Source organism: Gastrolobium bilobum, unplaced genomic scaffold (assembly GCF_033153095.1).
Source record: "Gastrolobium bilobum isolate Gb01-03AN ecotype WA unplaced genomic scaffold, APGP_CSIRO_Gbil_v1 utg5633, whole genome shotgun sequence".
Taxonomy (NCBI): domain Eukaryota; kingdom Viridiplantae; phylum Streptophyta; class Magnoliopsida; order Fabales; family Fabaceae; genus Gastrolobium; species Gastrolobium bilobum.
Genome location: NW_026895617.1, coordinates 109,022 through 122,869, shown reverse-complemented (window position 1 = coordinate 122,869; position 13,848 = coordinate 109,022). Strand labels below are relative to the sequence as shown.

At 32.4% G+C, this 13,848-nt stretch overlaps 1 protein-coding gene across 3 annotated transcripts; it reads left to right on the top strand.

Annotated features, from left to right (window-relative positions):
- The first annotated feature begins 1,177 nt into the window (after positions 1–1,177).
- On the top strand, positions 1,178–12,699 carry LOC133284560 (probable beta-1,4-xylosyltransferase IRX10L). Of its 3 annotated transcripts, none has more exons than XM_061481616.1 (5): positions 1,178–1,223; positions 8,728–8,787; positions 10,875–11,263; positions 11,434–11,675; positions 12,003–12,699. In XM_061481616.1, the coding sequence occupies exons 1-5, from the start codon at positions 1,178–1,180 to the stop codon at positions 12,514–12,516; spliced, it is 1,251 nt and encodes a 416-aa protein (XP_061337600.1). In that variant the 3' UTR covers positions 12,517–12,699. The 3 variants fall into 3 exon arrangements, with proteins under 3 accessions (XP_061337600.1, XP_061337595.1, XP_061337591.1); XM_061481611.1 differs by lacking the exon at positions 1,178–1,223 and adding an exon at positions 8,244–8,528 and having other exon boundaries at positions 8,616–8,787; XM_061481607.1 differs by lacking the exon at positions 1,178–1,223 and having other exon boundaries at positions 8,244–8,787.
- Positions 12,700–13,848: the final 1,149 nt, after the last annotated feature.

Below are 13,848 nucleotides of genomic sequence, written 5' to 3'. Positions count from 1 at the left end.
TGTGCCTCAAGTTTGGGTGTTATCTCCTCTATTTTAATTGGAATTCAATTGCTGAAACATTATCTTATTCTTATCTTCAATCTATTTTGTTTTGATTGTTGCCCTCTTTGAGATAAGTTCTTATGTTCCTTAAATATAAGATTTGGGAAGTTGTTTGATCTCCAAAATCTCCTTATCGTCTAACTTCTAGTGAGTTATCAACAATCTAGAAGGTTTATCTTCAATTAAAATCAAATTGCAACTTTATCTCTTTATTTTGCGCTCTTATTGCCTAAACATTGTGTTTCTGTTACTTCGATTGCTATAACACTCATGCATCATTTTCCACATGCTAAGATATGTTACTTCTTCACTGCTACAACCCTTGTGTATCATTTTCCTTCAAAACAAACACCCAACCAGTCATGTGTTCTAACACCAAAATCAAGAGTGTTTTCTATGTTTTCCCTATTATATCATCTCAGACACTTAGGTAATGAATCATGCAACATTAAGCTCATTTATCATGCATTTCAAACAATTTACATGGACTTTAAGCAATATATTTATCATTATAAGCCCTAAATTAACTTTCTCTTGGAGAGTTAACATAATGCTTGTTGTTGGAATCACTTAACTCATGGTCCATAAGAGCATGTTTGTAGTAGAGAGTATAACATATCAAAAGAAAAGTAGAGTTCCATCCAGTTGGGACAACTTGCCTCAAACCTCTTTCTAATTCAAGACAATTATGCGTAATATATTCCAAAATTTCTATTTTCATGCTTGTGAACCCTTGACATACTCACACTTTCTCGAACTTTTACTACTTAATTTTCAACCTCTTTCAAGCCTTCTTGATCAACAAATTTAGAATATGGGCACAACAACGCAAGTGAGAGAATTGGTCGTTAGATGTTAGTCCATCTCCTCACATTAATTGATTTCTCAATATTTCAGCACATACATCATTGACAGATGCATTATCTAATGTAATTGAAATCTTCTTATCCCTAATCTTTCACAGAATAATGGATTTTTCAGCCAATGATACGTCATTATAAGGAGGTGGCATAAAATCAAAATTTAAAACTCTTATTTGAAGATGCCAATTTTTGTCAACAAACTATGTTGTGAGATATATATATATATATATATATATATATATATAATCAAAATTTAAAACTCTTATTTGAAGATGCCAATTTTTGTTATATATATATATATATATATAATCAAAATTTAAAACTCTTATTTGAAGATGCCAATTTTTGTCAACAAACTATGTTGTGAGATATATATATATATATATATATAATCAAAATTTAAAACTCTTATTTGAAGATGCCAATTTTTGTCAACAAAATATGTTGTCAAAAACACACACACACACACACACACACACACACACACATATATATATATCAATTAGTATTTATGGAAGTCTACAAATCTGATGTTGAATTGGCTTTGCTTGAATTTTCCTTTAATTTGTCAAGCAAACTATCTTTCTCCCTCTTGTATAACTTAAGACAATCAGCCTTTATAGTGTATTGAGTCACAATGTTTAAGTCCCCAAGCAAATGAAGAAATAATTACCTAACACCTGACCACTCAGTAAATTGAAATGGAAAATTATGGTTGACAATAATAGCTACCACTAGCTCTCTAAATTTATCATGATCAAATTTAGAATATAAACTCAAAGAGTTATTACCTTGACTTAAGATGAGCATATCTCCAATATCACGACTATCTCATTTGACATAAGAATCTAAATGATGTTTCATATTACCTGTCCCATGTCTACTCTCAACTTGGTAAATTGCTCCACAATAATTGCATTTGCATCAAGGTTTACTGCCATCCTTGTCTGTTGGAATATACTCAAAGTGAACCTAAATTTGTGATTTTAGTTTCTTATTCTTTCTTGGTGGCTTTTTTGCCTCAGCCAGATCAGATGTATTTTTATCCTCAACGTTCATATATATAATGTTGTTCTCATCCAACTTAAGTGTCCTATTTTCTGATGCAGCATCCATCTACAATGAACATTTACTTACATATGACTGTTAGAAATGCTAATAAAAACTTACAAATACAAATGCTAATTTTGGTTAATTTTATTAAGCATTTATTAAATGTTAATTTTATAATAAAAATTTATGTTTCTACCAAACATAACAAACAATAATAAAATACTTGAGAACTTCTATTGAATACCAATACCAGGAGAATAAAAATACTAGAATTATACCCACATTGTTAAAAAGAAAAATGTATCAGGTCTTATGCACGTGAAACATTGGCACTGATCAAAAGAATGACCTCACATAACAAAAAAGAATGGCAAAAGATTGATGGGGGTAATGGAAGGAGGTTAAAGAATGGATAGCTTCATGTAATAGAATGAATAACCTAACTCTTCATCTGGTGGCTCGAAAAACTCCATTTCAACCCCACTTTTCCTATTAAATGGCACCAAACAACCAACAACGTAAGAAGTGTTGTTGCCCATTGTTGCAAATGCAAACACCCCTGATATAAAGATGCCAAATTGGATAGAGTTATAATATATGAAGTGTTAGGCCAAACATTACTATATTGTGCATAGTTGTGTCATACAACACATCTTGCCTATTATTAAAAATGTGCAAAACATATGACTTCATATTTATAACTCACTTAAACTATGTTGTAATAGTTGAGTCAGACAACACATCTTGCCTACTATTGGCAATCTAAGGTTTTAAAAAAATTGCAACATGTATTGATGAACATCAACACAAAATATCACAAAGGTGATAATCCATAAGAATAAATATCAGCCACTAACACATGTACTTATTACTGAGTTGATGCACTTATTACTTATTACTTGGGGCTCATTTGGATAAGTTTCTCTCTCTCCAAAAGCTGCTTTTTTTTAAAAAAAAACACTTCTCACTATAAGTTGATGTCTGCTTTAAAAAAAGCAGAAGTTACAAAAGAGCCAAAAATCTACTTTTTTAGAAGCTAAAAGTTTAGCTTAGGAAAAAAATATAAGTTAAAAGTCAAATATTTTTTTTCCAGAATCTAAATAGCTTTAACTTTTGTAAAAAGCACTTATAAAATAAGTAAGGTATAAAAGCAGCTTTTTTTAAAAGGCCAAACAAACAGGCTCTTATTATGTATTGTGCGTAATCATGAATCTAAACACAAAAGAAATTACATACTAAGAAAACTGAGTTCATTTCAAATTAAAGACTTAATACATTAATCCTAAAAAAAAACATTATTGATAAAACAAGTAAAAATAGAGACCAAACAAAAACACTTCGTGGACTCAAAGTCCAACCCAAAACAGAGAAATCATAGCAAGCAACGCCTTGTTGATCCTAAGCAATGTTTGTAGTCAAAAATGCATTTATTAAATATTCAACTGAATTCTCACGTGCCCTGATTTATTCTTTTAAATAATCAACATAAAAAATGAAATTCTAGGAAACGTTATCCTGTATCATGAAAACAAGCTTGAATACATTCCAAACTTGTAACAACATAAAAGAAAAAATAAATAAATAAAATTTTGGACTTGAGTGGATTTAATACAAGGAAACTCGAATCTCTCAACAACAAAGAAATACACACAACTATGTCTCACAAAGGTCATGAGGAGAAAGGGAATAAATTGCACATTGAAATCAATAAACAAAGGTTAAAGCAATACTTGCTCATGGACAAAGATTGACTTTGTACGCTAGTGGGGCCAAAGTCAAGAGCTTGATGGTATCGTCCTAGGAGGAGGAGAGGAAGGAGTCGTGGGCAAAGTCTAAATCCCAAGAAAATATGGAGAAAAACCACCTTTATGCTTAAAACTTGTATCTTTCTTTTGAAACTACGTAGTAAACACTAAAGTTATGGATTTCACCCTTAAAGAGAGAGAAAATAAGGCACGTTAGGGATTTTATGCACCTTCACAGAGTCACTATTATGATAATAAATGACCCACAGATGCCCAAATGGTGTCAGTTGGAGTATTGGAGTTCCATGACCTAAAGAATGATGAGAAAGTAGAAACCTAAGTTACGATAATACAATTGATGATTGTTTCTTACGAGTGTGCACATGTGCCAAAGAGAGATCCTTTAAATCATCAAAATTACATAACTAGCATTACCTTATAAGTTGTAGCCGATGGTGAGTATGTTGGTAGCAATTGAACAAAAAAATATGGGTCAAATTCGTGTTTGAGTGTTGATACGCTACACAACACGAATTTTTGCGTGTCATATTTTGCCAACACGAATACAACATGAATTTAAATATGGGTAAATCCGAACATGAATTTTTGTGTCATGTCAGCGAGTCAGGTCAAGAATCGCCACCCCTAGAGGCATTGAGGTGAGGGGGCGGTTTGGTTTAGTAACATTTGCATATTTTCTACCTCAACGTTTTTGTAAGACATACAAGACACCAAAAATAATTTGTAGAGAAGTTGCCAAATAACTAACTTTTAAAAGACCTTATAATTATAGAGTGTAAGAGGGACCTCATGAATTTCACAAAAGCTCTTTGAAAAACTAATTCTTATCTAGTGAATTTTTGGTAAAGAAAACAAAAAATTAGGTTCTAAGGCCTTTAACCATCACAGGTAAATAACTTAATGTTATCAAAATAAATTTTCAGTGACTTCATGCTTATGTAGGCAAAAATCTTCTTTGTCTTATCTTTGACACCCTTGTTTTTGTGCTTTCCACAAAGATCAATAATATTGTCATCCACTTACTTCTTGTTCTGAACCGACGGGATAACCTTGCCTGGCCAGTTCCTATATCCGTCCGGTAAGTCCACTATCACTTAGCACGTGGAGTGCATGTCTCCCTTGTACATATATTTTCTTTTTCCATGCATGCACGACCTTTTACACGTTAGGAGTCATGCAACGTCATACCTGCCCACATGGCTGAAAATGATTAGGGCATCACACTTTGTACGCTTGGAGGGAATCTTCAACACACTATATAAAGGAGCCTTTGTCTCCTCAGTCTACATTGCTCACCATAGTTGTTACTATGTTGAAATCACTTCCCAACATAACTAAGCCCAAAATCACCTACCCATTCACCCTCAGCTAGCTTGAGACCAATATGATAACTCTTAGGTAGTGTTTGGTTCGGGAGAAAATTTTTTTTACTAGAGAAATGTAATTGATAGGGAAATGGTTGGAAAATGAGTTTGGTAGGAAAATGTAAAAAAAGTTGTTTGGTTGACCAAAATATTACCTGGAAAATTTATTTAAATATGCAAAATCTATGTTCGGGAGAAACTTTGCACCTGTTTTTTCACTTCCCCAGTTATCTCAAAATACCACATCTCAAGCGGTATTCTGTAACAGTGAATTTCATTCAAAAATCAACACAAAAGTCATTTTCCCATCTATCCTATTTGCCTAGTATTTTTTGAAAAAATCTGAATCAAACATGATATTTTCCAATATCCACTTACACTTCCCCATCAATCCCAAAATAAACCTTCAACCAAACACTAAGAATTTTGATCTATATCCCTGCATCTTTTGTCTCCGTCAAATCAACGTACTTCACCCCTAAAGAATCGGATTCATACCTCAGTTCTCTAATTAGTTCACTTCTTATAGTAAAAAAACCCGACTAGAATATTTAGAATGGGACCAATTAAGTGATTTTCCTCAAACTGATGTTGCTTTTTCATATGGAAATAAAAATGGTCAACGGTCTGATACTCCAAAAAAATGAACTGTTCATTTGTAGAGCATGTCAATCCTCAAAGTGTCCAAAATAAATGTATGTTCTAGATTTTTTTTCCTTTTAGATAAAATTATATATGCAGTGGTTTCATGATGTGGAACAAGGGTCGCAGAATCCCAATAACGTACAATTTATGTAGATTAATACATCCCGTGGGAATGTATCATAAAGTATTTCGCATATTGAGCATTTGCTGTTTGAAGAGTTTATTAATACTATTTTATAAAGCTAATTTTCTTGCTTCTAAAATTTATTATTTTTCGTACAATAAAATGCAAGAGAAGGGCTTGTTATTGCCGAAATAGATCACTTTCTTCGAAAGTTGAATAATTTCGCCTGGCACAGCCACTTGAGAGTTAGCTAATATCTTTTTTTTTTTTGGAAATAAGTTAGCTAGTATCTTAGCACCTGCTAATATTTTAAAATGATATAATTTTTGTTTAAAAAGTTATGGTATGATCTTATTGGTTGAATTCTATCTGATTGGATCTTTTGACACCAGTTGAATATTTTTCCAGCTCTGCCACCAGTTCGCCTTGCCTTTTTATTAATTTTCTAAATTTTGATTTCCAGTATTAGTTTCTTAATTTTTTTAACAACTTTCTGCTTTTTTGAGAAGAGTATATTCTGTAAGATAAATTTTGCGTTTTTCATTTGCTTTTAAGGTTATAGCAAATTAAGTTTCCAAAAAAAAAAGGTTATAGCAAATTAATTGTGTTTTAAAATTAATCTTAGCTTTAAATTATTTTTGTTAACAAATTTATAACTACCTTAGTGCTTCAAAGATTTAAAATAATTACGAAATTCGTTCTATTGTGTCATCACTTTAATCTTCTATGAAAATAATTATAGTTATATTTTAATTTTTCAAAACACTAATATGATTATAAAATATTTTAAAATACGGCAATGATAACATGATTTTTGCACGACCAACATATGGCGGCTTATATTATCCTATTTTTGATAAATAGTATAGCTCTCAGGGACTGTTGAGAACTTTAAAAAATTATATATATGTCCAAGTATAAAGTAATTAGACTTTAAAATAAGGTGTTTATTAATTATTTAAATTATTTAAAATCTGATTTTACTAAAACCAATTTTGAGATAAAATTCATTTTTAAAATAATTATTTCAAAGTTGTATTTTTTTTGTCCAGCTTTTTTTCAGTTATCTCTTCTTCAACTAAATTTGAGAATGATTATTATATAAGATATAATTATAGAAAACATTTATTAACCTAATAATTAATGAACTCATTAAGTTTTTTCAAAGAAATAAATTTTAAAATAAATTAAATAAGAACTTCTTTAAAATAAATTTTAACCAAATTAAAGTTAAATTAACGTTAGTTATGAAATAATCTAAATTTTTTAATTAATCTTCTTAAAATGTTGCAAACTCATTTTGAGAGTGGTCATTAACCCATAATTATTGCGGAAAATAATTTTTTTTGGTAAATAAAATATTATTGTTTTAAATCCTCAGTAACTAATTTTTTTTTTAAATATCAATATGCGCTAATCTGATTTCAGATTTGAATCTCTCCATCTTCTCTAAAAATTACTACATTCAGAAATCAAACCTATTACCTTTTGAATGAGCCAATCCTAAAATTTAATTGGAGCGCCACTAGATCAAAAACAACTCTTAGGTACACAACTACCTCTTCTAGTGAAGAAAAAAAGATAACAATAAAAGAAGAGATTAACACTTTTCCTATCTAGGATATAAAATTATTTTTTATCGCTTAAAATGACGTCATTTTAAATTTATAAACTAAAATAAAGGATATTTTAATAAAATTAATGATTCAAAGAGGAATGTAACATTTTTAAAGTCTCCTTTATTTTTAGGGTTCGTTTTTTCTGTAGTTATTGCAGATAAGTTATCGGTAGTAAGCCCAATACGACGTTGTTTTGGAACAGAAATCATGGTGTTTTTGTAATTTTAATTTATTTCAAGGTTATATAGTCTTTATATTTATAATTTTTTAATATTTAATACCAAAACGATATCATTTTAAAAATAAATGCAGATAACTTATCTGCATGAGAAACATTTTTTCCTTCTTTTTAATCAAGACCCCAAAATGATGTTTTTTTGATGCTGCATGAAATAACTTTTATCTTGTGTCTTAATTATTTTTGTGATAAGAGAAACCTTTTTTTTCCATGAAAAAAATATAATTCTACAAAAAATAGAAATTATTTTTCTTCTGTCTTATTTTTTTCTTTTAATTTTTTTTTTTGAGTTACAGCATTATTCAAACTTCTGATTACGTTGCTTTCAGCCTGGTAATTTGGTGGAGGTAGTAAATTTCAACGTAACTTGTAAGAACATTAATGCCGCTTAGATGCCAAAGGTTCAAACACACAGTGACACAAGGTAAATATGAAAAGCGACAATGGTTGAACTTAACAGCGTGACGTAGTTGGGTTTTGGTGCTTATATGGTTCTCTGAGATGGACCTCTCATCAAACCACACGTAAAGAAAGCCAAACTAAACCAGAAAATTTTGCAAAACCAGCCACTACCTCCTCTTCCTTCTTCTCCATTCTTCACTAATAAACCATTTTCCATTGTTTTTATTTTTTTATTTTTAAGAGTTTGGTGAAAAGAAAAAAAAATACCCCTTTGTCCCTATTTCTTCAAAGCAAATCAAATGTTCATTTCTGTCTCTCTCGTTGTTGCTGGGAAGAACCCATATCCCTTTCTTCCAGATGACAAGCCTCTGAAGCCCCAATGCTAAGAAATCTCTCACAGCTACTTTACCTTGTGACATCTTAACCTTCATCATTACCTTCTTCTGTTGACTACAATTGACTTCCTTTTCCTTATAATCTCAGGTCTTTTTGTTTGCAGTTGCAGCAATATTGGTGAGGTTCCTCGGATCAAAGAGCTTTCTGGGTAAGCAAAAAAAAAAAAAAAATGAATTTTGGGAAGTGGGGTTTTGTTGGTCTTCTTTGTGCTTCTCTTGTTCTTACAATTGGTGCTGTGGAGCATGGTCGAGGTCAACCTACTGAGAGAATTTCAGGTGGGTTTTCCTCAAAGTTTGATTTTTCTTTTGTTCTTCTTCTCTATTTGTTTGTTCAGATTCTTTCTGAGTTTGCCATGTCCCAACTTCTGTTGATTTCAGGTCTCAGATTTTGATTGTGATTAATTTCTTTCCGGTTATATGTCACATTGGTTTGACCAATTGGTTTATGGCTGTTTTTGTGTGTTATACTGTTATGATTCTTATGAATGTGGATTTAATAAAGATCTGCTTTGGTTTGAGGTTTATTTGGAAAATATTTGTCACATTAGTTGTTGACTTGTTTTTGTTTGAGATGTCATTTTTTAGAACATTGATTCTTGAGCATTTCGTGGAGTAACTTATTCTTAACAAACCCTGGTGTACAAAGCTCCCTGACTAGTGGTAATAAGGGTGAGGGTCGATTGTGAGCAGTTTACTAATTGGTCCTAGTATTTGAAGAAGAAATACATTGGAAGGGGCTATGTATCAACATGGGGTTATGTTATAGTCAACTTCCACTTTGGTCAGGTTAGATGGATTGACAGGAGATCTTGATGACCTTTGTGACTTTTTCTTTGTGATGGCCTAGCCTGGTTCACACCTTTAGTAGTCTTGAAGGAAATGAAATACTTTGTTAAATATAGTATGAGAATGACGAGGAGGAAATACTGCTTCATTTGATATTGAGTTTTGTTTCTGGCCTCTTCATTCTTAATGAACTTCCTATTGACCAATGCCAGCTATTAACTTAAGGGTTCAGAAGAAGCATAGATGTGTAGGTAGCGGACACATTAAAGATAATGCTTGCAAAAGATAGATTTCCAATGAATATATGATAATGTTTTTACAGTATTGGAGACATATTGGTAGGTCCCCACTCTCACAATACTCAAACTCACTCAAGAAGATAAATATGTTGCGTAAAGAACCAATTCAACCCAAAAGCTTAAGCTATTGGGTGAGGGTCATTTTAATGGTTTATATTATTCTCTAACATGCCCCTTCACAAAAGAGCCCATTGGGCTTGAAGTGTGGACAATGTACAGACCCACCTACCTGTACTAAGAAAAAAATTCCACTAGAAAGAAAGTGGGGGACGGTAAGGATCGAACCCGAGACACGAGGCTCTGATACCAATGTAAAGAATCAATTCAACCCAAAAGCTTAAGCTATTGGGTGAGAGTCATTTTAATGGTTATATTATTCTCTAACATGTTGTTATGCCTATGGCCTTTGGTGTGTTCTCTATTGATTGATATGGAAAAGGAGAGGAGTGAGCCACTGTCATCTTAAATTGTTATTGAAGATTTTCCATTTATCGAGTATTATTTATCATTAAAGGTAGAGGGGAATAGAGTAAAATGTTTTTGATTAATCAGATATATCAAAAGGTTATTGTCATTTTGGATTCTGGGAGCTTCCTGAATCCTCTTAAGGGTTTTTGCATAAACTTGTGAGTTTCAATTTTGATACTGGAGTTAAAACATCAGCATTTCTAAGTTTCCCTGTCTTTTCTGCTATAATAACAAAAATATTCAAATCTTTTGGTTATGAACAGACACTTAATGTAAATTAAATCAAAAACTGAAACCCTGCAGAATACCTTTCTCTTTAATGGTTAATAATACCTTGCTCCTTTTCTTGCAGCCAGCTAGCGAGAAGTGCGTGTGTGTGTGTTTGTTCTATATGCATTTAATCTCTCTAAATATGGATGCTGCTCCCAAACTGTGTATATAATTAAATGTTATGAAGACACTAAAATCACCTCACCACGTGGTATACAAATTATGAGAAAGTTGCATCCGTTGGATTACAATTCACTGATGAAGCTGTTGGAATGGGGGGTCTGGTATAAGAGGAGTTTTACATAAAACTCTGATGATAAACATGCAGAAACAAAGTCACATACTCACATGCCTGATGCTTGGAATTTAAGGGGTTAATATTTCACTGACTTGCATTAAGCAATTCTGATTCAGGCAATAATTGGAGTCAAATACAAGTCTCTGAATTCTCTGTGTAATTATATTTATTTCAAAATCAATATATATTATATTTAGATAAAAATGAGACTACTAAGCATGTTGTGGTTGAACCAATTGTAGGTAGTGCTGGTGATGTGTTGGAAGATGATCCGGTGGGAAGGTTGAAGGTTTTTGTTTATGAACTTCCAAGCAAATATAATAAGAAAATTCTGCAAAAGGACCCAAGATGCCTCACTCATATGTTTGCTGCCGAGATCTTTATGCACCGGTTTCTCTTATCTAGTCCTGTCCGAACGCTTAATCCTGAAGAAGCTGATTGGTTTTATACCCCTGTATACACCACCTGTGACTTGACACCAAATGGCCTCCCTTTACCTTTCAAGTCACCGCGAATGATGAGAAGTGCCATACAGCTTATTTCTTCAAACTGGCCTTATTGGAACAGGACAGAAGGAGCAGATCATTTCTTTGTGACCCCTCATGACTTTGGGGCATGCTTCCATTATCAAGTAAGAAATTTGGTGTATCATTTTAATTTTTTTATTTATATCACTGTTAGTTCTACTTAAGCATTTGAACTGACTATGTGGTTTCTTGTGAGAAGTACATCGGATTCCACTATTAGCTGTTCATGGATATTGTAACATTCACTCACTTTTATCATATTATTTTGTTCCAGGAAGAGAAGGCGATTGAAAGGGGAATTCTTCCATTGTTACAGCGTGCTACCTTGGTTCAAACATTTGGACAGAGGAATCATGTGTGTTTGAAAGAGAGCTCAATCACCATTCCTCCATATGCTCCTCCACAGAAAATGCATGCGCACCTAATTCCTGAAAAGACTCCCAGGTCCATTTTTGTTTACTTCCGAGGACTGTTTTATGATGTTGGAAATGACCCTGAAGGTGGTTACTACGCAAGGCAAGTCTTATTACAACTCACAAATTTAGAGGATAGGATTTGGACAGCATATCTGCATAAGATCACTAACTTGCATCTTTTTCTTGAAAATGCAAGGAACACACTGACTTATAATTATGGTATTTAGTAGTTATTGAAACTGGTCATGCATAATTAGATTAACCGCATTCATGACCTAGTTGGTTCTTTTATTTCTAATATTTTGACTGAAAATCAAGTAATAAAAGTATGCATGAAGTTTGGTTCCATTGCTTGACGCTTACGTAACAAAACAAAGAACAGTAAATCCTAAATGCTCAAACTGACTGTGCTTTTGCTATCTTACAGAGGAGCAAGAGCAGCAGTGTGGGAGAATTTTAAGGACAATCCACTGTTTGACATTTCCACAGAGCATCCAACCACATACTATGAAGACATGCAACGAGCCGTGTTTTGTTTGTGTCCACTTGGGTGGGCTCCTTGGAGCCCAAGATTGGTTGAAGCTGTGATATTTGGTTGCATCCCAGTCATCATTGCAGATGATATTGTTCTACCATTTGCTGATGCAATACCATGGGAAGAGATAGGTGTGTTTGTTGATGAGAAGGATGTCCCTCAGCTAGATACAATACTCACATCTATTCCACCAGAAGTTATCTTAAGGAAACAAAGATTGCTTGCCAACCCTTCCATGAAGCAAGCTATGCTATTCCCACAACCTGCACAACCAGGAGATGCTTTCCATCAAGTTTTAAATGGGCTTGCACGTAAATTGCCACATGACAGGACTATATTCTTGAAACCAGGGGAGAAGGTTTTGAATTGGACTGCTGGTCCTGTGGGTGACCTTAAACCTTGGTAGCACTTGTAACAGTTTTCTGAGGCAATTAGGATTCTTTTACATATCTTGGTTAACACTCCCAAGTGTTCATAAGGGTTGGGAATTGAGATGCCAGTTTTTGTTGACATTGTAAATTTTGATCTTTTTTTTTTTTTTTTTTGGTCAGACAATTCATTAGATCTTTTAATCCATTTTACAGCTTCATTGCTCTTATGGTATGTACACTATACGCTTCTTTTTTTCCCTTGCTTTAGGTGTACTTGTCTTTGTTAACTGCATGCTAGAGTCGGTGACCTTGCTCACAACTATGGAAATCAAAATCATTAATCATGATGGCATCAATGAATTATAGGTTTCTTGTTTATGTCTGCCAATTCTGATGATAGTAGTTAACTTCAGAATAAGGATTCATTCTTTTTGAGTTAATAATTTGTTTGTATGTGTCATGTGACTCTGATAATAACAAGGTTTGTTGTTTTGGTAAACTTTGTTAGTTTGTTGTTGTTATCATAATCACACCATTTCTTTATAAAGATATTGATTCTTGTGAAAGGAAAGCTACTCATTCGGTGTTTGGATCATTGTGGTTTATTCTGTGGTTGGTTTGAGTGGTGGGTGCCGTGGTGGACCCATTGATATGGCTGGTAAGAGAGTGTCAACTCTCAAAACAGCTAATTATTTTTGGCTTTTGTCTTTTCTTTCTTTTATGTAACATCTCGATTTTTTTATTTTACAAAAAATTCTTTGTTTGTTCCTCGATTAATCTATTAATTCTGTCAAGTAAGACACGACTTAAAACAAAGAACAATAAGACTCGAATATTATTCACTTCTCCTTTTCGAATTTTATAATTGACTAATATTTAAATTATTAGCATGTCCTTTTAGAATCTAAAAAAATGGGGCACAAATTATTAAGGAAAAGGTTTATATTTTATTGATTAAATCAGTTAACCAATTCTTACAAGTTATAACTTTACCGTCAATAGAGTGTTTTATTTTTATTTTTGTTTACTTTTGTAATTATTTTTTAAAATAAGTCCATAATTACCGATGACTGTTAATTTTTTTTTAACTATGGGGACTTATTTAAACATTCAGATAAAGTATTAGCCTTTTGTCAAATAAATTCTTATAATTTATTCAAGTTTTTAAATAAGTCCTCATAATTGAGCAAAGAATTTGTTAGAAATATATTGTAATTAGTATTTTTTTTATTTCATTAGGGTTTTGTATTAGGTCTGATTGTATTAGGTTTGGGCTTAGCCCATTAGTATGTCTATATATTGTACATTCCTATTCGTATCAATACACACAGTTGATTTCAATGTTCCTCTCTTTTCTTGTTATTTAA

What these genes read in the sequence shown, in the direction of transcription:
- LOC133284560 (XM_061481616.1), top strand. Translation starts at nt 1,178, where the DNA reads ATGCCAATTTTTGTTATATATATATATATATATATAATCAAAATTT. An exon ending in GGGCATGCTTCCATTATCAA is followed by an intron (nt 11,264 to 11,433) that starts GTAAGAAATTTG and finishes ATTTTGTTCCAG; the next exon opens with GAAGAGAAGGCGATTGAAAG. An exon ending in GAAGGTGGTTACTACGCAAG is followed by an intron (nt 11,676 to 12,002) that starts GCAAGTCTTATT and finishes GCTATCTTACAG; the next exon opens with AGGAGCAAGAGCAGCAGTGT.